Raw genomic sequence first — 20,285 nt, 5'->3', positions numbered from 1 at the left:
GGGAGGGCTGCTGTCCGTGGGTAGCACTCTGCAGCGTGGGGAGCACTGCCAGGGAGCCTTTGCTCCCCCGGGCTCTGCAGCTGCTGCGCCGCAGGGAAACAGAGCGAGCCAGGGAAGACAATGGTGAGAAGAATTGGGTTTCTGATCACTGTGCATTTTGTTAATTAGTGAATTCAAATAGTTTTATTTTTACCAAAAACAGATAATCTTTATTCCAGTAAAGACAACTGTTGACTTGAGATATATATAAATATATATATATATATATTATTTGAATGGTTTATATCCTGTTGCTCTAACTACATAAAATGGAAACATGTTGCAAGTTGTGTCATTTCAATATACAAAATAAATGACTTTTCCCTGCATGCTGCCTGGGTATGTTGTGATTTGAATTAAGAGTTATATTTGAATTGCCTTATTCAAGAGGTTGTATGTTACCTAACTGGGGAATGACCTGGCACTGTTCATCACATTACATGTGTACTTGATGCTGTGTTATGTCAAATTCAGATGAGTTGTCTGTCATCTATGTATTTCGTGGGAGATCTTTTATCTTGTTAAACTGTGATATGTAAACCTTCATTGCCTGAAATAGTCACAGTTGTATAAATCAGTGTCTTCAGCTGTTTTCCTAATTTTAACACAATTCCTAACACAAAATATAGATGTTTGTAAATTCTTCATTCATTTGGTCTATTTTTATGTATGAGGCTTCTTTAATCTGGCAAAGCAAAAAGATAAGGCAACTTTCCCGGAATTTTTCAATCAAGGCTCAGCTACATTTCTATCCCTCGGCAAGAGGCAACAACCAATTTTCAGCAGGCACAATTGGCATTGTGGATGTCTGTTTATTGCTATTATCTCTCCTGGCTCGGACGGGCCATTATCAGAGCAGAACGCGATGATGAATGATGAGCCAGACGTGCGGCTCCTTCAGTGACAGCGCTCGGGGGACCCCGGGGGCTCCGCAGCTCCTTCCTCAGCCCCGCAGCGCCTCTCTCAGCCCCGCAGCGCCTCATTCAGCCCCGCAGCGCCTCCCTGGGCCCCGCAGCGCCTCCCTGGGCCCACAGCGCCTCCCTCAGCCCCGCAGCGCCTCCCTGGGCCCACAGCGCCTCCCTCAGCCCCGCGGCACCTTCCTCAGCCCCGCAGCGCCTCCCTCAGCCCCGCAGCGCCTCCCTCAGCCCCGCAGCGCCTCCCTGAGCCCCGCGGCACCTTCCTCAGCCCCGCAGCGCCTCCCTCAGCCCCGCAGCGCCTCCCTGGGCCCACAGCGCCTCCCTCAGCCCCGCGGCACCTTCCTCAGCCCCGCAGCGCCTCCCTCAGCTCCGCAGCGCCTCTCTCAGCCCCGCAGCGCCTCTCTCAGCCCTGCAGCGCCTCTCTCAGCCCCGCAGCGCCTCCCTCAGCCCCGCAGCGCCTCCCTCAGCCCACAGCGCCTCCCTCAGCCCCGCAGCCCCTTTTTCAGCCCACAGCGCCTCCCTCAGCCCCGCAGCGCCTCATTCAGCTCCGCAGCGCCTCCCTCAGCCCCGCAGCGCCTCATTCAGCCCGCAGCGCCTTCCTCAGCCACAGCGCCTTCCTCAGCCCCGCAGCGCCTCCCTCGGCCCCGCAGCTCGTCGGGGCCCGGGCTGGGAGGGAGGATGGGGAGGGGAGGGGTCCCTGCAGACAGGAAACAGCTCGGCTCACAGAGCAGACCCCCAGGAGCCACCTCCAGCTGGCAGACCACTGGAGCGTTTCTGGACATTTCCATGCCTAAAGCCCCCAGTAGAGCAGTGGTTGGGATCATTAAAACACTCTGGCCGGAGTCAGTCGCGGTCCCTGCTCAGCTGAGCGGGTGCCACACTGTCCTGAGCAGAAGCAGCAGAGGTGGTTCGGGCACACGAACCATGCCCAGGCGTCTCAGCCGTGGTGTGAGCCCCACCGTGCTCTCCCCACTGTTCCAGCCCGGACCGCAGTTGTACAGGAAACGCTGCTCGCTTTTTAGTTCTAGCAACCATAAAAAACACATGGCCAGAGAAAAAGAAATTCCTGGAGCAGGACAAGCTGTGATGGTCCTGGGTTATTGAATCTCTATCCAGGGCTCCGAGTGCTAAAACAAATCCCATCCCATTCACAAACGTACCCACCTCTTTTTTTCTCTTTAATTTTGGAAGGTTGTCAAAAGGGAAAAATGCGCTGGGAAGGGCTGGGGGAGCGCGGGGAGGAGGCTGCCAGAGGCAGCGCGGTGCGGCAGCCAGCGAACCGCCCAGAAGACTGGGGGAAACACGCTTGCTAGAGGCGAGTGTGCGGTAGAAATTCCGGCTTTTGCTCCAGCCCCTGGGGGCTCTCAGCGTGACCCCAAGAGTGTCACGGCGGCCGCCGAGAGCCCCAGCGGCGCCACCGCGGCCGCCGAGCCCGGCGCAGCTCAGAGCAGCTCAGCGCGGGGGCGGGGCCCAAAGGGAGGCGTGGTCCCGTCTCTAAGCCCCCCTCATATCCCATTGGCTGCCGTCGGCCCCTCCCCTGCCGCCATTGGCTGGTGCGCGGGCGGGTTTCCCGCGCGCGCGGCCGGGCGCGATGGCGGCGGAGCGGGGCATGGAGCTGGTGCGGGAGCTGCACCGCGCCGCCGGCGGGCACCTCCCGCCCTTCCGGGTGAGCACCGGGAACACCGGGCGGGCCCCGCCGGCGGGCACCTCGCGCCCCTCCGGGTGAGCACCGGGAACACTGGGCGGGCCCCGCCGGCGGGCACCTCCCGCCCCTCCGGGTGAGCACCGGGAACACCGGGCGGGCCCCGCCGGCGGGCACCTCCCGCCCCTCCGGGTGAGCACCGGGAACACTGGGCGGGCGCCGCCGGCGGCCCGCGCTCACTGGCTGTGCCGCTGTTGCAGACGGAGGAGCTGCGGCAGGCGCTGGAGGAGATGCGGGCGCTGTACGAGCGGAACCAGGCGGATGTGTGAGTTGGGCGCCGCTCCCGGCGCGTCCCGCACAGCACAGCGAGGGCGGCGCTCCCCGGCCCGCAGCTCTGCTCCTACTCCTCCTTTTCCTTCTCCTCATCCCCCAGGTCCGAAGCGAAGGCGGGACGGACGGACCTGATTTTCCTCATCCGGTTCCGGCACTGCTGCCTGCTCCGGAACCAGCGCTGCCTCCTGGCATACCTGTGAGTCCCCTGGGCTCATCCCTGCCGGCACAGCGTCCCCAGGGACAGGGTGGCGGGACTCTCGGGCCGGGCAGGTGGCTTCTCCCCGAGCAGCAAGGCAGCTCTGGAGCTGGTTCTCCTTGTGTTCGTTGCTGGTATCACTGCAAAGAGAAGGCTCTGCTTCCTCCTGCTCTTTGAAAGTTTAGATTACTGGATGCCACTGTGGCCTGGGGATGTTACCAGCACTCACCTCAGCAGAGGTGTTGGGTTTGCCCCGTTTCTTCCCCTAGGTATGACCGGCTGCTACGGATCCGAGCACTGAGGTGGGAGTATGGCAGCGTTCTGCCCAACACCATCCAGTTCCACATGTCAGCTGAGGAAGTGAGTCAGCCTCCTTTCAAACTCTTCCCCCCTTCCCACATATTCCTCCTGATGGATTATTTAGTACAATCAAAATAGGGTAGTCTTCCCCCCACAATAAACATGACGTTTAACATGTCATTCTGTAAATTCTTACTCGTGTGTATTCATTGTCTGTGGGTACAACCCTGTTCATGCCCACAGGTGGAGTGGTTCAATCGGTACAAAAAGTCTCTGGCTACCTACATGAGGTCAGTAGGAGGAGAGGAGGGGCTGGACCTTACACAGGACATCAAACCTCCTAAAAGCCTGTACATTGAAGTAAGTGCAAGATTTCTGGCTTCTATCCATGAATAAACATTTCCATGACTATCTCTTTTCGAGCATTTCATCCCCAAGTCAGCTCATCAAGCAAGACCTTTCAGAGTCCCAAAGCTTTCACAGGTTTCTGTGTTTTACTCTGCCTGCCAGCATTTTACTCCTTCTACTGAGAGCACAAAGCATGTTGAGAGATGGCACTTCTGGTGTGCAGGGAGATGTGGTGGGGCAAGTTATTCAGTACGAGGTCTTTGCAGCAACTTTAACTAGACCAGCTAGAAAGCATGTTCCCATGCCAAGGACTGTCACTGGAGGGGGTGGTTGGTTTTTTTCATTGCACTCTTACAGAGCTGTGTTCCCACTTTGCAGGTGAGGTGTTTAAGAGACCATGGGGAGTTCGAGATTGATGATGGCACTACCATCCTGTTGAAGAAGAACAGCCAGGTACCTGTGGCAGGACTGTGGTCTGTTCTCTTCCTTCCCTTTCACTCCCATGACATCCCCCTGGCCTTGCAGCATGTCCCAGTCCCTGCACACACAGCTCCTTGTGCTGTCTGCATGGTCCAGAGTGTAGCTCTGCCCGATCTGGTACCATGAGGCACTGGATGTACAGCACAACAAACAGAGCTGGTTGTGTGCAGCAACAAATCCATGGAGGCTTTTTCTGTGTTTCTGTGCAGCACTTTTTACCCCGCTGGAAATGTGAGCAGCTGATCAGACAAGGAATCCTGGAGCACGTTCTGTCCTGAGTGTGCAGGACAGGAGGGACAGCTCTTGGTGACCTGCCCACGATGGGGACTGAGCTCTGGTGTGTGCAGGACTTCAGAGACCTCAGTATTTACACCACCCATCCTCTCCTCTGCAGTGGCACCCTGCCACTCCTCCTAACAGCCTTTGATGCCTTAAAACCACAGCTCTTCATGAGCAAAGGGTGCATGCTGGTAATACAGCAATCCTGGGAATCCAGGATAGTGGGGGGACATAATCCAAGCTCCACAGCTACACCCAGGGTTTGTGAATGCATTTTTGTTTGGAGTAGTTCTTTGTTCACACTGTGCATGTAAGACACCAGCTGGCTGGGCTCTAGAAGCCAGGAAAACTCCATGGTTGCTAAATAAAGAATTTCTTCAGTCTCTTGGCTTTTTAAGAGTTAATGTGGTGTTCATTCAGCACTGATCTGGCTCTCCAGCCAAACCCATCCTGACCCTGCAGTGTGATGGTTGTTTTAAGTATCTCAATGGAGCTGCTCCTCCAGGTGTCAGATAAGGCTGCACAAGGTTCCTTCCAGGATTAGACATGAAGCCTTGTCCCCATCAGAGACCCATAAATGTTTCCTGAGGTGCTGTGTGAATGAATGATCATTGCAGTCTGGACTGTGGGCCTGGGTTTTTCCCAGTGTGCTTGGCCTGTGCCTCTGTTCCTGTGAAGAATCTCTTATCCCAGAGCACTGGTCTGGCTGGGCCTATGGGCTAGTTGGAGTAGGGGTGGGAAAGGGAGCAGAGGGTTTTAAGGATTCTGGGTAGCACAAAACCAGAACAAGGTTGAAGAGTTGCTTTCCCTTTTCCTAGTGGAGCTGCTCAGCTCTTGCACTGTGTCTGGGAGAACACTTGCAAAAACATCAGCCCTAGGTGAGACTGGAGGTCTGCTTAGCCCCCATCTCAGGCTGGAGCTGAAAAAGCAAACAGCTGGGGAAGAAGGCAGGAACAGGATAAATGCCTGGGGCATTACAGCATTGCTCTGTCCTGCTCACTGCAGAGACAACAATCTGGTTGGGTTTGGATCCTAGGCTCAGGCTGTAAGAGGAGCTGTTGGCAATAAATGTTCAGCAGCAGTTGGGGAAGGTGACTGAAATACAGAGCAGACTGGGAAAAGCAGGAGGTGCTGTAACATTACAAATTTTTTAATGCCCCAGCTCAGGAGTGACCAAGCACAGGGTCCTGCAAGCCTTTCTGCCCTGGCTTTTGAGATGTAACTGTGGCTCCAACATCAGCCTTCTGCAGAGAGGGAGCACCTGCACCACCACTAAACTGCCAAAGAAAATCCTGTGAGCTAGCTGCCCTGAGACAGACATGACATAACAGCACACGGCCACTGGGAAAGGCACCAAGGCTGCTGCTTTCAGCTGGAAAATTCAGCTATCCACAAGACCAATTTCCTCAAAGGACTCTAGGCTCCCCATCTGCTATTTTCTGCACAGGAAAATCCTGGCAAGACCAGAGAGGACAAGGCTGATTTCCCAACCCAGCCATATCTCCCGTTCTGCACCTGACCAGCCCCAGCCAGGAGCAGGGGCTGCCATGGCAGATGTTCCATCACCCACTCAGAGATGCTGGTGTGATTTTTCCAATAAGCTGCTTCAGAGCTGAGGCTTGTTCCTCCAACAGCTGGTTCTTCTCCTCCATGCTCTTCTGCTTCAGCTCAGCAGCCTGCAGGGCCATTGCAAACCTCCTGTTCTCTCCACGGAGCTCTTCAATCAACAGTTTGTTCCTGGAGAGTTGGGCCTAAAGCAGGGACAGGAGGCTTCAGGTTCAGCATCCCATGCAGGGGTACCAGATGGGCAGGGACACAGCACCAGCCCCTCTGCACTCACCTGGGCATCTCTGAGCTGAGCTGCCCTCTCTGCCAGCACAGCTTCAGCACTCCTCAGACTCTGCTCCAGCCCCTCTGCCTGCTCCACAGCTGCCTGCAGCAGCTGCTCATGTTCCTCCTGCAGAGGGAAAGAAAGTCTGTGTGTGGGTTGTCCCAGCACTGTCCTGGCCTCTGGAAGCCCTGGACTGTACATTTCCCCAAGGCCCTGTTCATGGAGCCTCATGCTCCTTAGACAGAGCAGGGGGTTTATCAGAGGGGCAGGATGCAAAAAGCAGTGGGACAGATGTTTGGAGCAGTACAACCTTCCCTGGGTCTGCACCCAACCAGTTTAAGACAAGGCAGAGATTTTCTATAAAAAACAAGCCATTGGCCTCCCCTCTCCCAGCCCTATCCAGGAAAGTTCAGGGAGAGACAAAGGCTCCTTGTGCCTGCTCATTATCATTCCTTAGGTTATAATTTGTCCTGTCTTTGCCCAGACACAAACTCACAAAACCCCAACACCTGGTTGCTTAGTGCCCTGGAGATAAATCCACCTATTTGAGTGCAGGCTGGTGACTGGAGGATTCATGAAGAATTAAAGTTGCAGCTGAATTTGAAGCTAAGTGCATTTTCCTTGTGGTTCTTTATATCTACCATCTTCCACCCAAACCTCTGGTGCCTTCAATCACAGCTGCCCTCCAGTGTTCCCTGCACAGTACCCCTGACTGAGCTCCTGCAATTCCCTTCTTACCTGGATCCTGACCAGCTGCCTGCATGTCTGCTCAGCCTGCAGCTGGAGGCTTTCCTGGAGCTGCTGAGTCTTGCACTGTTCCTCTCTCAGGGTGTTTTGCAGCTGCTCAAACTGCTTCTTTGGCACCATGTTGTTTATCTGAGCCTTGGCCTGCTGCAACTGCAGAGTGTGCTGGGCCTGGGCCAGGCTCAGGTTGGCTTTGGCTTCCAAAAGCTGTAACACAGAAAGGTTGACAGCTGGTTACAGCTTTGAGCCCAAACAGGACAGGCCCAGGCTGTGTTTTGGGGGAGAGGAGAGGTCAGACAGTGCCCTCAGCCCTCACCCCAGCACAGGCACAGCAGAGCTGCAGCACCATGGCAGTGGTGCTCACTGGGCAGCCTGCAAAGCAAGGGAGTGAGAGCACTGAGAGCTGCAGGAAGAGACACAGAGAGCCCTTGCTGAGAGATGCTCCCCTTGCTGAGCAGTGAGGAGCAGGAGGATTCTCTGGGAGGGAGTCCCAGGACCAAGGGCCACAAGAGCAAGAGACAGAGGGAGCTGCTGACTTGGGTTCTTGGATACATCCCAGGCTAGCTGTGATGTACTCAATGTCCTGTACATGTCCTCTGCTTCCTGTCACCAGCAAAGGGCAAAACTGGTAATGGGAAGCAGATCTGGTCCTACTTTGGGATGGCTGGCATGGGTAAGCTGTTCTGTGGAAAGCCAGTCCCCAGGGCAGAATGCAGGAGAGGAATATTAACCCATTGGAAGGTTTCTCACATTGGCTTTCCTCCCTCTGTCCTGGTGATCCACCTTACTCTGCTGTGACCACCCCATTTCCCATCCCTCACCAAGCCCTGCCTGGCTGCTGTCATCCCTTCCCAACCCTTACCCAATCCTGCCACTGCTCCAGCTCCTCTGTCAGCTGAGCCATGGGGAACCCCAGCTCCTGGCACCCTGTGGGAGCCACCTCCCCTCTGCGCAGCCAGCCTGCACAGGACAAGGACAGGGGGGCATCACAGGACAAGCCAGCAGGGACCTCCCCCCAGCTGCACCTGAACTGGCTTCAGCCATAGCTGAGCAGGAGGGAGAATCCTTTGTCCCCCAAAGAGGAAGAGGATGACTTTTTCCTGGTAAGTTGGACACCCTCCCTTCTGAGGAGAGTGTCCAGCACAGCCCCAGGCAGGACAAAACCAACATCACAGAGTCCATCAGCAGCCTGCCACTGAATGAAGGACACTCACCTTTTCCTGTGAGGCCTGGAGCTGCTGTTGGAGCAGCTCCATCTCCATCCAGCACGCTGCATGCCTCTGGTGGTGCTCCAGCCTGGCAGCAATCTCTGCCCCTCGTAGCCACTCAGCCTCCAGAGGGCTCTGGCTGTGCAGCTGGGCAGTGCCAGGGCCAGCACTGTCACCAGCCTTGTGCTCAGGGGGCTCACAGCCCAGCTGAGGCCTCTTGACATCCTGGTGAGAGAGCTCCTCCTTGCCCTCATCACTCTGGAAGAGATGGAGAAAAGAAACAGCAAATCATGCACAGGAGGCTTGGGGTGGGAACACAGGCAACAAGGAGAGACTGAGCCATGTGGGTGTGAGACTGGGAGTGAGAGGAAGCTCAGGGAGAAAGAGTGAAAGTAGTGAAAGTCATTAAAGACTTTCCCCTTCTGTAAGACTTTCAATGTCACACAAGTTTTCACTGCTTTACAAGTTATAAGATGAAGCTGGTTCTTCAAAGGAAGACTGGGTTTGAATGTTTGAAACAAACATTTTTGCTCTCCTCTATGAACTTGTGCAGTTTTTGTCCTTCTAAATCCTTCAGCCAAGAGCCTGCCAGTTGGGGTTGATGGCTTCCTACCAATGCTGTTAACTGCTATTTCAGCCATCTCCCCCAGCTTCTCTCTACCCAACTCAGTCCCATTTTTCCTACTGGGAAGAGGGATAGGATCAGCCTCAGACCAGAGAGCAGCAAAGCACAGCCCCCCAGAGGACAGCCTGGCTCTGGGTTTGGCCTGCAAGAGGAAGCAAAGCCAAGCCTAAACAGGTATGGCCCTGAATTGATGCAGGAGTGAGTCAGGTGCCTCTGCCCCAGCAGGTGACTCTGCTCAGCCCAAAGTCCTACAAAGCTGTCAGAGACCTAAAATCCAAGGAATGAAGAACAATGGGAGGGACAGTTTAGCAGACTGGGATCATCCACCCCAGAAACCTGTCTCTCCCCAGATTTATGGCTCAGTGGGTGACTCCAGTACCTAGCTAAAGCTTCCTAAGGAAGAAATCCATCCCATGTTAACTCTTCAGCAAGCTGTTCTCCAGCAGCCAGCACAGGAGAGGCAGCAGAGTGAGAAAACCATGCACAAGCCCCATTTGGGGCTGGCATTCTGTGCTGGCTCCCTGATATTTTCCAATTTGGTTTCAAATGACAGCTAAGGACTAAGGAAAACTGAGAAAAAACCTTCCCATAACTCAGGCAAAACATGTGGGGACCATCAAGAGACAAGAGGAGAGAAGGAGCAGGTCTCCAAGGGAAGGGAAATAAAGAGAAAAAAGGACAAAGAGCATCAGACTGAATTGATGTAGCTTCCAACTGGCTAAAATTATCTGGCAGTCCTGTGGATACAAAGTGATTTGACTCATCCAGACACACCAAGACTTCATTACAGGGTGACAGGTGGTGAGGCCATATCCCCTCAACTGCAATAAAGCCAGGTCTGGAGAAATCAGCTTGTTTGTGAGGCCTCTGTGATTTCACAGGGCTGGACACAAAGCTGTGACTCCAAATCCAAGGTGGTCTCATTGTCCTTCCACTTCTGTGCGTACTGCCAGTCTCCCAGGAGGCCATGAATACTGGCACATGTGGGAATGAAGCTTAGTCCCGTGTTGGACAGTTCTTCCAACAACTGCTGCCAAACACCAGAGCCATACAGGACCCAAATCCCTCAGGGAAAGGTGCAGGATAACATACCATCCATCCTGGCAGGGAGGACAGCACTGCAGTTTGTGGTATGCAGAGGAGCTGTGTGAGGAAGTTCTTCCTCTCTCCTTGAAGCACAAGGACCAGTCCATGGGCTATGTGGTGTTTGCTCACCTCAGTGCAGCTGCTTTTGGGAATTTGACATTGGATTCACATGCTGTGCTTCCTGTGGCATCTCCAGCATCCATGTCCAAGGCAGAGGAGGTGAGTATGCAGTCAGCCATGGCCACAGGAGCACATCCCAGCTCCCTGACCACACTCCCACAGTCAGTAAAAGACATAATATAGCTATGCCTACATGTGCTCAGTCATATTTATTAATTGGAAGTATCCTAGTTCATAGCCCACTTCATGAGAGCAGGAGAACAAAGCTGCTGCTGGAACATCCAAGAGAACACAGTTGCTGTTACAGTGTTCAGCAGCCTTGTGTCTCACAAAGCATCTGCTTTTTCTTTGCAGCAGCATGTTAGATCTTCAAACTACCTTTGCACTCAAACCTGACACTCTCTTGAGCTCTGGGTTCATTTTCTAAGTAGTGCATCACATCTTTGAGCTGCATCAGCTCCAGTTTCAACCTGTTCCTCTTCAGCTCTGTATTGACAGCCTGAATGCCAGGTTTCATCCCATGCTGTTACACCTCTGTCTCCCAGAGCTTTTTTCCTTCTCTTCTTGCCCTGCAGGTCAGGTCTATGTCCTGAGATGTCTGCTCTTTGATGGCATTTAACTCTGCCTCCTTCCCAAGCACATCCCCTTGTCTATCAAGATTCCATTTCTCCCTGACAAATGCTTTCCACTTTGCCTCCAGCTGCTAGACTGAACAGGCCATTTGTTACCACAAACATCTGCACTGTTTGCACTGCTGTGTCCATCATACAATTGCTCATTTCTTCCCTGTTCCTTCAGTGCTGAAATTGCAACAGAAGATTTTGGTCTGCCTGCTCACCTGAGTCTTAGAGGATCAGCTCATTTTCCCCCAGAGGACAGCTCTCCAGACACCTTGTCCCTTCCAACAGCAGAGCCCTCAGCTTCACTGTCTCTGCATTACTCCCATTTCATCCTGGTGCCTTTTTAATCTTTTCATACCCAACAGCCACCATTTTTCACATCTTGGCATTAAACTTTTCTTACAACCTGAGCTGCCTCTGCTTCCACAGAGACTTGGGTTTTTTTCTTCTGCTTCCACTGCTGCCTCTCATGGGTGCCCTGCTGTTGAAGGCCTCACCTTGGAGCCTTTACTGTTGGGAAATCACCTCCTCTCACACCAGCGCTGCTGCAATGAAGCCTTACAGCTGTCCTCATGCTGGCATTCACTCCATGGCAGCTCTTGCTATGCTCAGCTTCTGCATCTTTCCTAAAGATAAAAACCATTTTGCTGACCTGGGTTTGATATCACACCTTGAAATGCTCAGCCAGCCTCTGAATGTACATTTGCTGGAGATGCAATACAAAGGGTTTTCTGTGTTGCAAAGTGAAGGCAATTTGTTAAACTTCACAGAAAGTTCCCACACCTTTTGCACTTCTCAAAGACACACAGCCAATCCCATCTTTTCCAGCAACTCTGGAAGCTCCCCACTGCAGTCAGCCCATCTGCCATTCACCAGAGATAAAACAGCTTAAAGGCCTTGTATTCCTGTTATTTGGGGTTGTTTCCCTGGTCTACCACAGACTTCAGCCAAATCCCCTCCCTTCTCCCTCACCTACCCCACATCTCAGCCCTAAAACAGTGACAATGACCTAGCAAAATCCCCTGCTGGCATATTGCCAAGGGGAAACACTGATCCTAAAGGGAGACACAGCAGGGCAGAGGCAGGAGGAAGGGAAGATAAAACAATTATTCAGTGACAACCTCTTTCTTTCACAAGTCAGCTCCTTTTACCTATATGGAGAAATTTAGGACATTTTTTACTGCTTTTAAGATAGCAAGTTGTGATCATCTAGTAAGTAGAGGCAGGTTTGCTGAAAGACCAAGAAAGAGGTAATAAAAAACACTAATGAAAGCTCTTTTATATCTCTCACTATTTTAAGATACAGTCTTTGCTGGGCACTGCCTCTAACACAGCCTTGTAGAACATGCAGGGAAACTTAGAGTCCTGAAATAAAAGCGCTCATGTAAGGGGAGTTAGATGTCTCACTTCAAACAATTGCAGCCCTGCAATTCTGCCCAGGTTTTCTTCCAAATTAAGCAGCTCTCCAGCCCTGTGAAAAATCAGCCCAACCGACCCTGGTATGAGCAGGAGATGCACACCTAATCTCCTCCTTAGCCCCAGAAAGAGAACAGTGCCAGACCCCAGGCTCACTCTGTCCCTGTGCTCTGTCTTTATTTCTTCTCTGTCCTCATCCAGCTGCTGCCCTGGGTGGCAAATGTCATCAGCGTGCTGCTGTCACCTGGCCTGCTCCATCTCAAACCTCTCCTCCAGCTCCAGGCTCCCACTGTTGCTGTTTCAGCCCATTAATTATAGCCCAGTACTTTGCAACTGTTTCTTCAACATCTCTTTTCTGGTATTCCATCTGGCACATCTCAGCCTTGAAACTTTCCTCAATGTCCTTCCTCTCCCTCTCACAGTTTTTCCACATAAACTATTATGAGGAAGAAATAGAGTTTATCTGTTGGAAGGAGATAGGATTGGGATATTAGCACCATGCTCCTGAGAGCTTTTCTCTCTTCCAATAGCTCCAATTCACATTGATCTATTGGTCCCACTCAACAGAGGACTCTCTGCAGGCAGTTCTGGTCCCTGCTGAACAATCAGTCTCATGCAGCAGTGTCTAACAAGCAGAATCCAGTGGGTCCCAATTCTTTTCCTCTCAAGCTGCTGCCAGCAAGCAGCACAGTTCTGCCCATTCTCCTTGTCTGCAAGGAGCCCCAGAGAGGAGAGGGGAGAGGCCAGGACATCATCTGCCACTGCTCCTCATATCCCTCCTCCACTGCAGAGTGGTTCCTGGTCAGGATGTGCTGGTGAGAAGCTGCTGCTCCCCACAACTCCCCTGTGAACACCAGAAACTCCAGGATTTGATGTGCACAAAGGCAGGACTATAAAGCAGGCAGAAGATCTGTAGGCAGCTTTGTGCTCCTTTAACTGTTCTGTCACCTGCAGGACAGTTTAGGATTTTCTCTTGCAGTGCTGCAACACAAAACCCAGCAAGCATCACTGACCTCTCAGTTCAGCAGCAAAAGGAGTAAATGTGGAACTGAGGCCTGTTCCATGAGCATTCACAGCTGTCTGAAGAGGAGGCTGGGCTCACACTGTCACCTCAGAGCAGCAGGTTAGAAGTGTGCTGCAAGCCAAGGGTTCTGATACAGCCCCTACCATCAGGAGACACCTGGCTGCTTCTCCTCTTGGTCCTGTCCCTGCTTTTACTGTGACAACAACACTGAGTGAGCTCTGGCTCCTCACAGGACCCACACAAACATTTCACAAGGTGACAGGGATTTTTTGCCAGCCAATGAGGCAAAGGCTCCAAACCCTCCCGCCAGGCAAGACAAGGTGGAGCAGCACATGAAATAACCCCACAGAGTGATGAGGCACCACCCTGGTCCCCAGCCTGAACTCTGTCTCCAGCCACCCTACTGGAGCAGATGTCTCATCAGTCACTCTGATGAGTAGCAGCTGTGGGTACCAAGCAGTCAGGACATCTCCCCCCACCCCACTCACCTTGGTTTCCAGCTGCACCTTCAGGTCCTGCAGCTGCTCTTGGAGCTGCTCCACTGGGAGTGACATTTCTGGAACACAGAAGTAGGAACAAGAAGGCTTGGAGAGGGGTGTGATGGCAGAGAGGAGCCCTGTGAGGGGAGGCCTACAAGATAGGACTGCAGGATGGCTGCAGCTTCATCCAGTCCATAAGGGGTTTGGGGGGTTGCATACAACCCCAAAAGATGAACATTCCCCATCTATGTGGCAACTGGACCCAGGGCTGCATCACCCCTCTTGGCCAGGAGCTTTTATCTAATGCTCAACTTGAATTTTCCAACCCACAGTTTGGGGCTACTTCCTCCTTATTGCATTGTTTCCTCAGCATATTCAGCACTGAAAATCTGCCAGAAGTTGCAAAACCCTCTTCTCCTCCATCTCCCTCCTCCCCACCACCCATCCTCTCCTTCTTCCCTCCCAAGGCTACCCAGTACCAGCACTGGCAGCAGTAGTGCAGGCACAAGGAGCCTCCCCACACTCCCATGCAGACTTGGATGCAGAGGGAACTTTGTCACTGCTGAGAGGACGAGCACTGAGCCCTCCTGCCCGTTACCTGCTGTTGGCAGCCCTGCCTGAGCCCTGCTCTCCTGCAGCTGGAGGCGCAGCCCCTGCAGCTCCCTGCGCAGCGCTGCGTTCTGCTCGTGCAGCACCTGGAACAAACACTGCTCAGGACACAGCACAGAGCTCCTCCAAGCTCCTGCCAGGGCCTCCCCAGCCCCAGCACAGCCTTCCCAAACTAAGGAACACATTAGAGAATTTGGAGGAACCAAAGAAGAAATATAACCCCAGATTTCCGAGATCACCATCACTACATACTGTAAAGCACAAAAGAACACAAAACCAGGGATTTGCCAACACCTCAGGAGGCTGGGCCTCCTGAAAGCCTCCTGAGACCCTCCTGACCTAAATAACCACTGGCAGAATCCAACACAGAAGAAACATCATGGTCTCAGCACAGGCCCAGGGGTTTGTGTTTACATCCTCATGACTCCCTTGTGGGCACAGGGGACAACAAGCACTACTCAATGCAGAGAAGGCAACCAGCAGGATTCACAGGGAAGCAAAGCCCACAGGCCTCTGGGAGGGAACTTTTCCAGGCTACAGAAGGAATAAAGCAAGGGAAGAAGGTGCTGATCCCATGGGAAGCACAGCACAAGGCAGGTCCTGCTGGTGCCAGAGACAGCCCAAGGCCAGCACAGGAGTTTATCCCATCTCCATGAGCAGGGAGTCCCAGAGCTGAACACCAGGTAATGAGCCACCACAGCAGGGCAATGAGCCACTTTCATGGAGTGTCTGGAGATGGGCAGCTGTTTGCTTCACTTCACATCCTCTATCCTGTACAGCATACAAGGCATCCTGCCTTCTTCTGGACTGCTCACTATGAGCAGACATCCAATTCCATCCCATATCCTGCCTCCAGGAAACTGATGTGCTGTGAGAGACTATGAACTAGGACACTTCCAGGTAACAAATATTACTGACCAGATGTAGACAAATGCAAACTCAGTTTGTTTCATCTCCATTCTAAGCAGGAAAGGGAGGCTGAGAGCATTCAATGAGGGTAAAGGATAAACCCCAGCGGGTGCCTTCACAGGGGCAAGTGAAGCCTGAAGGTCAAACCTTTCCATCCATCAGCATTCTCATGGACAACTCTGGGGCTGCTCAACGAGAGGAAAGATTGCAGCACTGAGCGTATTCAACCCTCTGGTGCCACCTGGAGCAATGCTGCACTGGATAGTGCTTCAGAATGTTTGCCTTTAATTGCAGCTTGGAGAAGGGCTGCCTGATGCATCCACAGAAAGGCTTTACTGAAAGCTGCATTTCAGCTGGGGGGATGTGACTGTCCCTGTCCCTGCTCAGGGGTGCTCCCCAGCCACACACAGCACCTGGGAACAAACAGGCAACGTGACAAGCACGGGACTCAAACAACTGAGCACCCAGCATGAGCTAAAGATACACTAGTTAAAAATGCAAGAGACACACGTTTAAAATGGGAGAAGGGAAACAGAGTTTGTGCTCATGCCTCAGAAAGCCCCAAGCTCTGGGAAGGAGCACAGAACCCTGCAGGAGTTACAATACACACAGCACCAATTACACACATCAGATATCTGGACTGGCTTACCTTGACTCTCTAGCAGAGTTCAGCAGCAACAAGATTTTTAGGGTTTTTTAAAGTGGGGGCAAGAAGGAAAGGAAAAACAAAAAGATAGAAGACTTTAGCTGTTAATATGGTTTCCAAATTAGGAGAACAGCTTTCTCCTTGTGCTCAAGAAGAAATCCAACAGAGCCCAGGGTCTGTCCTTAACATCAGATGTACATGGTTTCCTAACAAAATAGTCCATGGCTACAAGCAGGAAGGAATTTACGATCCACCCCTACTCTCTCCTGCCAAAATCCTTGCATGGCAAACAACCCATGAGGGCTTCAGGAGTGAGGAGACAGCACTCTGAGCAAGGTAAGAGGGATCCCTCTGCCCTAAGACCAGGTCTGCCTCCTTGCACTCCCTCAGGCCCAATGGCCCAGGGATGTGCTGCAGAGAGCAGCGCTGTGACACGGCAGCGCTGCCCGCACGTACCTGGCACTGCCGCTCGTACTCCAGGACAATCTCGGCAAAGCGCTCGCTCTGCTTCAGGAACTCGGGGCTCTGGGGCTCCCCCTGCTCCAGCTGCACAAAGAAACACTTCTCCTCAGGAAAACCAGCTCCAAATGGAGAGTCAAAAGCTCTGCTAAATCCCTGGGGTCACAGGGCACACCCATACGTTCAACAGAAGGCTCCCTAAGGGGCCCATCACCTGTGGGATGGGTCAGAAAAAGGAGGAAAACCAATTTTCTCCACATGTGAGACACCAAAGTACAGGCAAGCTTTCCTGGCTAACAAGATCACAGACTCACTTCTTTCCCCAGATTCATTTTAGGAGTGGAAGATACTAAAACAAGCCCTTTACTTCAATACTAGTGAAAAATAAAACTTCTCTGGAAACCGAACTCTGTAAGTTTTCCCTTGAAGACTGCAGATTTGCAGAATTCTCTACAACTGGAAAATATCCTCATATAAATAAAAATAACCTCAAAAATAACCTTTTTTTTTTCTTTCCCAGCTTCCAGGTTGCCATTAAAGCACAGGAGAGCTCACACAGGGGGAGACCGTAGCAACTGACACAAAATATGCAAGATCAATTTTTTAATGAATTCCTGAAAAGTTCTTATTTGACTGCAACAGAGAAAGGTTACCTTATCCTTCACAATGTGGTTGAGTTCTTTTTGCAGCTCCAACACCATTTCCTCAGAGGCTGACAGTTTCTCAGCCATCTCTGTGACCTTGTTTTGTAGCTGTGTGTTCTCCTGCAGATCAAATAGAGATTTCCCTGCTGCAGTGGGTCCTGACATGGCAGGAAGGGTTTATCAGCCACAGGTGCTCAGCAGGGAGCTGTACAACAACTGGCACATCAGCAGGCCAAACACAGCACAGCACCCAGGAGACCCTGGACATGGCCTGGTTTTAGCCAGGACAGATTTTTGCAGTAACCAGGAGGGGATGTGGCTAAAGCCCAGATGTTATTCTGAACCATCTCATTCATTGGGGTCAGAGGGAAGGCACTCTCTCTCAATTCCAGGGAGAAGGAGATGCCTTCCAGAGAAAATGTGGCTGCCCTGCAATGAGCATTTGCAAATCACACTCTCTTTTGCACACTTTTGTTAATACTGTTGCTGTCACTGATTGTTTCTTATCTCACTGCTGTTTCCAGTAAATTGTTCTTATCTCAAGCCAAGGTCTTTGCCTTTTGTGCCTCCCATTCTCCTCTCCAGCCATTGAAAAGTGGGGAGTGAGCAAGCAGCAGTGTGGTTTGGGGAGTATTGGTAGGAGAACTAAACTGTGAACATCATTCCTAAACCACAACAGGACAGCACATTGCTGATTCCACATGGGCTCATCTCTCCAAAGGACAGGGATGGGTTTTGCACAGTAAGAGCGAGACAGCCCCACAGGATCAGCTCCACCTCTGCTCCCCAAAATTGTTCCCTCACAGTTAACAAAGGCAGCAAGTCCTGAGCTATCTCCATCTGCACTTCTACACTGACCAGAGCTGGGGTAATCCCAGGCATGCAGACACATCTCTGCCTTTGACATGGCCCCTGACACAATTTCAGCTTTGGCCATTGTGTTTGCAGGTGTTACCAAGGGCCAAACCACTGCCAACAGACAACACAGCAGTTTAGTGATGGCATGGCAAGGTAACAAGTTCTGTCTTTAATACAACTGGATGGATGTGGCTGATGATTCTTCTCCATAAAATTACTGTTCTTCCCAACAAGAGCAAAGTGAACCATCTATATTTGTCACCACCTCTGCTTTGCCACCTCTGAAAGAGCGAAGGTGTTTCATCCAAGGCAGTTGTACTTACATTCATCACATGGTTCAGTCTCCCTTGCAGGTTGGCCTCTTTGCCCTGCAGGAGCTGTGTAGCAGCCTCCAGCTTTGCCTGGTGACTCACTGCTTGCTGCAAAAGCAGCTCTTTTGCCTCTATTTCTGCTTGAAAATTCCTGGGGGAAAAAAGCAACATGGTTGGGACAGATAGAGCATGATCCTGGAGATGAGAGCTTTGTTGGAAGGATGCTGAGATCATAGGGGTGGAGAGGGGTCTTCAAGGGCTTTCCTGCCACTGCCACATTGGCAAAACAAGGGGGAGATTCAAAAGGGATGTGTGAGCACATTTTCTGCACCCCACCAAAAGAACCCCTCCTACCTGAGCTTGCTCTGGGTGTGCTCAAGAGTGATGTACTGCTGATCCAGCTCCCTGCCCAGCTGCAGGCAGTGTCTCTCTGCCCTCTGCAAACTGAGCCTTGCCTTGTCCCTCTCCCTGGCGATGTGCCTCACCTGGCTCCTGCAGACACAGCGAGCAGGGCATGAGGCACCCCAGAGGCACCCACAGAGGGCCCTCACAGGGAGCAGAGCCCTTACCAGAGGCACTGCAGTTTGTAGCTGTAGGAGGTGCCAGCTGCAGGCTGGAGGCCGCTCCTGGGCACCATGAGTGCTGTCCCAAGCTGCAGGCAGCCCTGCCAGGCTCACCTGCTGCTCCGTGCTGCTGGTCCTCCTCTGCAAGAACAGCAGAGTGAGATCACCTCCTCCCTCTTCTAACAGCTCCAACAGCATTCCTGTTGTCACACCATGTGCCCACCCTCCAGTCTTTCAGGGATGTCCCCCCATCTCAGATAAGCCTCTATCACATCCACCCCCACATTACCCCAGCCCTGGGGTGACCAAACCCATCCTGAACCTGGCTGCAAGTGCTCCTCCCACCATGGGCAGCTGCTCACTTCACCCACCAGCACCGATCCAGGCAGAACCAGGGACCCTGAGGATCTCCTCTGAGCTCTTCCAGGGCTCAGGTGGCAGTGACAAGTTGAGGCTTGGCAAATCCAGTGTCTTTGCTGAGGCTGGAGAGGTGATGTGGGCCCAGGCAGCTTGGCCAGAAGGACAGGCTGAATCCCTGAGCGCTCCCCTCTGATGCTGAAGAAAAACAGCAGGAATAAGTCAGTGGGGCCAAACTGTCAGAAGAAAACTGATGGTTTTCAATATCAAAGGGAAACTTCAGAGACCAGATCAATACTGAGGAACATTTTAGAAACAACCCCAGGCTGCCAGGAGGGAGATGTCCTGAGCTGCCCTCATGGCAGCCACAAGAACAGGTCTGCAGGCACAGACCATTCAGTTTGGTCTCCCTGCTGACCCATCAACACCCAGAGCCCACAGAAACACCAGCACTGAAAACTGTATCACTTACAGGGCCTTGTGAAAACTGTCAAATGGGGATTGACAGCCAACATTTTATTTGACCAAAGAGCAGAGCCCAGAAAGCTGATACAGAATTCAGAACATTTCCAAAAGCACCAATTTTTTAGCAGGTTTGGAAGAAGCCTGTCTTCAGAGAGCTGTTACCTCAAAGTCTGAAGCCAAAAGAACGATTCTTGTTTCTTTTTTTTTTTCTCAAGATCCTGGATTGAGGTGTCCTGGCTGTCAAGGCAAGCAGAGATTCACTTCCACCTTAGCACATTCACGTGGTGTTACTTCAAAAGCAAATGCCTTGCCAGTCCTTGGAACTGAATGCTCTAAGGAGAAAGAAGTATTTTACATCAAACAAAAAAAACCCCATGGATGAAGCTTGTCCATGCACTAAAAAGAGGGCAGTCTGTGTCACATGTGAGGTGCAGAGACATCAGCACTTCTGAGACCAGCATTAGAACTGGGGTGATGTTTTTCCTCTCCTAGGTTGTGCATCCCTCTCCCTCCCATAAAAAGACCAGGCTCAACAGCCCCCTGTTGTTCTGCATTACAATCCCACACCACCTAGGCAGGGATTGCTCCCACTCAGGGAGCTCCCAAGGGAGCCTTTCAGCCACCATGCAGTGGCTGCACTACAGATCACATCTAAAAACTGTCCTGCAAGTGAAGAACCCTCCCTCAGATCACCACCCTCAGATGCCTGACTGAATCCTATGGAATCACCACGAAAGATTGTGAAAAGAAGTATCTTGGTCTGAATTATTCTCAGTA

At 52.2% G+C, this 20,285-nt stretch overlaps 2 protein-coding genes across 2 annotated transcripts; one reads left to right on the top strand and one right to left on the bottom strand.

The window, feature by feature from the left end:
* Positions 1 to 2,544: 2,544 nt before the first annotated feature.
* On the top strand, positions 2,545 to 4,917 carry GINS1 (GINS complex subunit 1). The gene is made up of 7 exons (XM_058802580.1): positions 2,545 to 2,622; positions 2,859 to 2,923; positions 3,032 to 3,127; positions 3,397 to 3,487; positions 3,671 to 3,787; positions 4,154 to 4,228; positions 4,465 to 4,917. Exons 1-7 carry the CDS (start codon positions 2,548 to 2,550, stop codon positions 4,531 to 4,533), a joined length of 588 nt encoding a protein of 195 aa, XP_058658563.1. The 5' UTR covers positions 2,545 to 2,547; the 3' UTR covers positions 4,534 to 4,917.
* Positions 4,918 to 5,746: 829 nt separating this feature from the next.
* LOC131555065 (ninein-like protein) lies at positions 5,747 to 19,729 on the bottom strand. Its single transcript, XM_058800746.1, has 12 exons — positions 19,671 to 19,729; positions 19,058 to 19,241; positions 18,693 to 18,827; positions 18,478 to 18,615; positions 18,136 to 18,274; positions 16,964 to 17,074; positions 16,112 to 16,397; positions 13,697 to 13,764; positions 8,324 to 8,575; positions 7,104 to 7,316; positions 6,375 to 6,491; positions 5,747 to 6,285 (listed from the first exon to the last, which is right to left on the bottom strand). Exons 3-12 carry the CDS (start codon positions 18,758 to 18,760, stop codon positions 6,097 to 6,099), a joined length of 1,581 nt encoding a protein of 526 aa, XP_058656729.1. The 5' UTR covers positions 18,761 to 18,827; positions 19,058 to 19,241; positions 19,671 to 19,729; the 3' UTR covers positions 5,747 to 6,096.
* Between the last annotated feature and the right edge of the window lie 556 nt (positions 19,730 to 20,285).

This window comes from Ammospiza caudacuta, chromosome 3, assembly GCF_027887145.1.
Source record: "Ammospiza caudacuta isolate bAmmCau1 chromosome 3, bAmmCau1.pri, whole genome shotgun sequence".
In the NCBI taxonomy this organism is placed as follows: domain Eukaryota; kingdom Metazoa; phylum Chordata; class Aves; order Passeriformes; family Passerellidae; genus Ammospiza; species Ammospiza caudacuta.
This window is presented reverse-complemented; position numbering and strand designations above follow the sequence as displayed.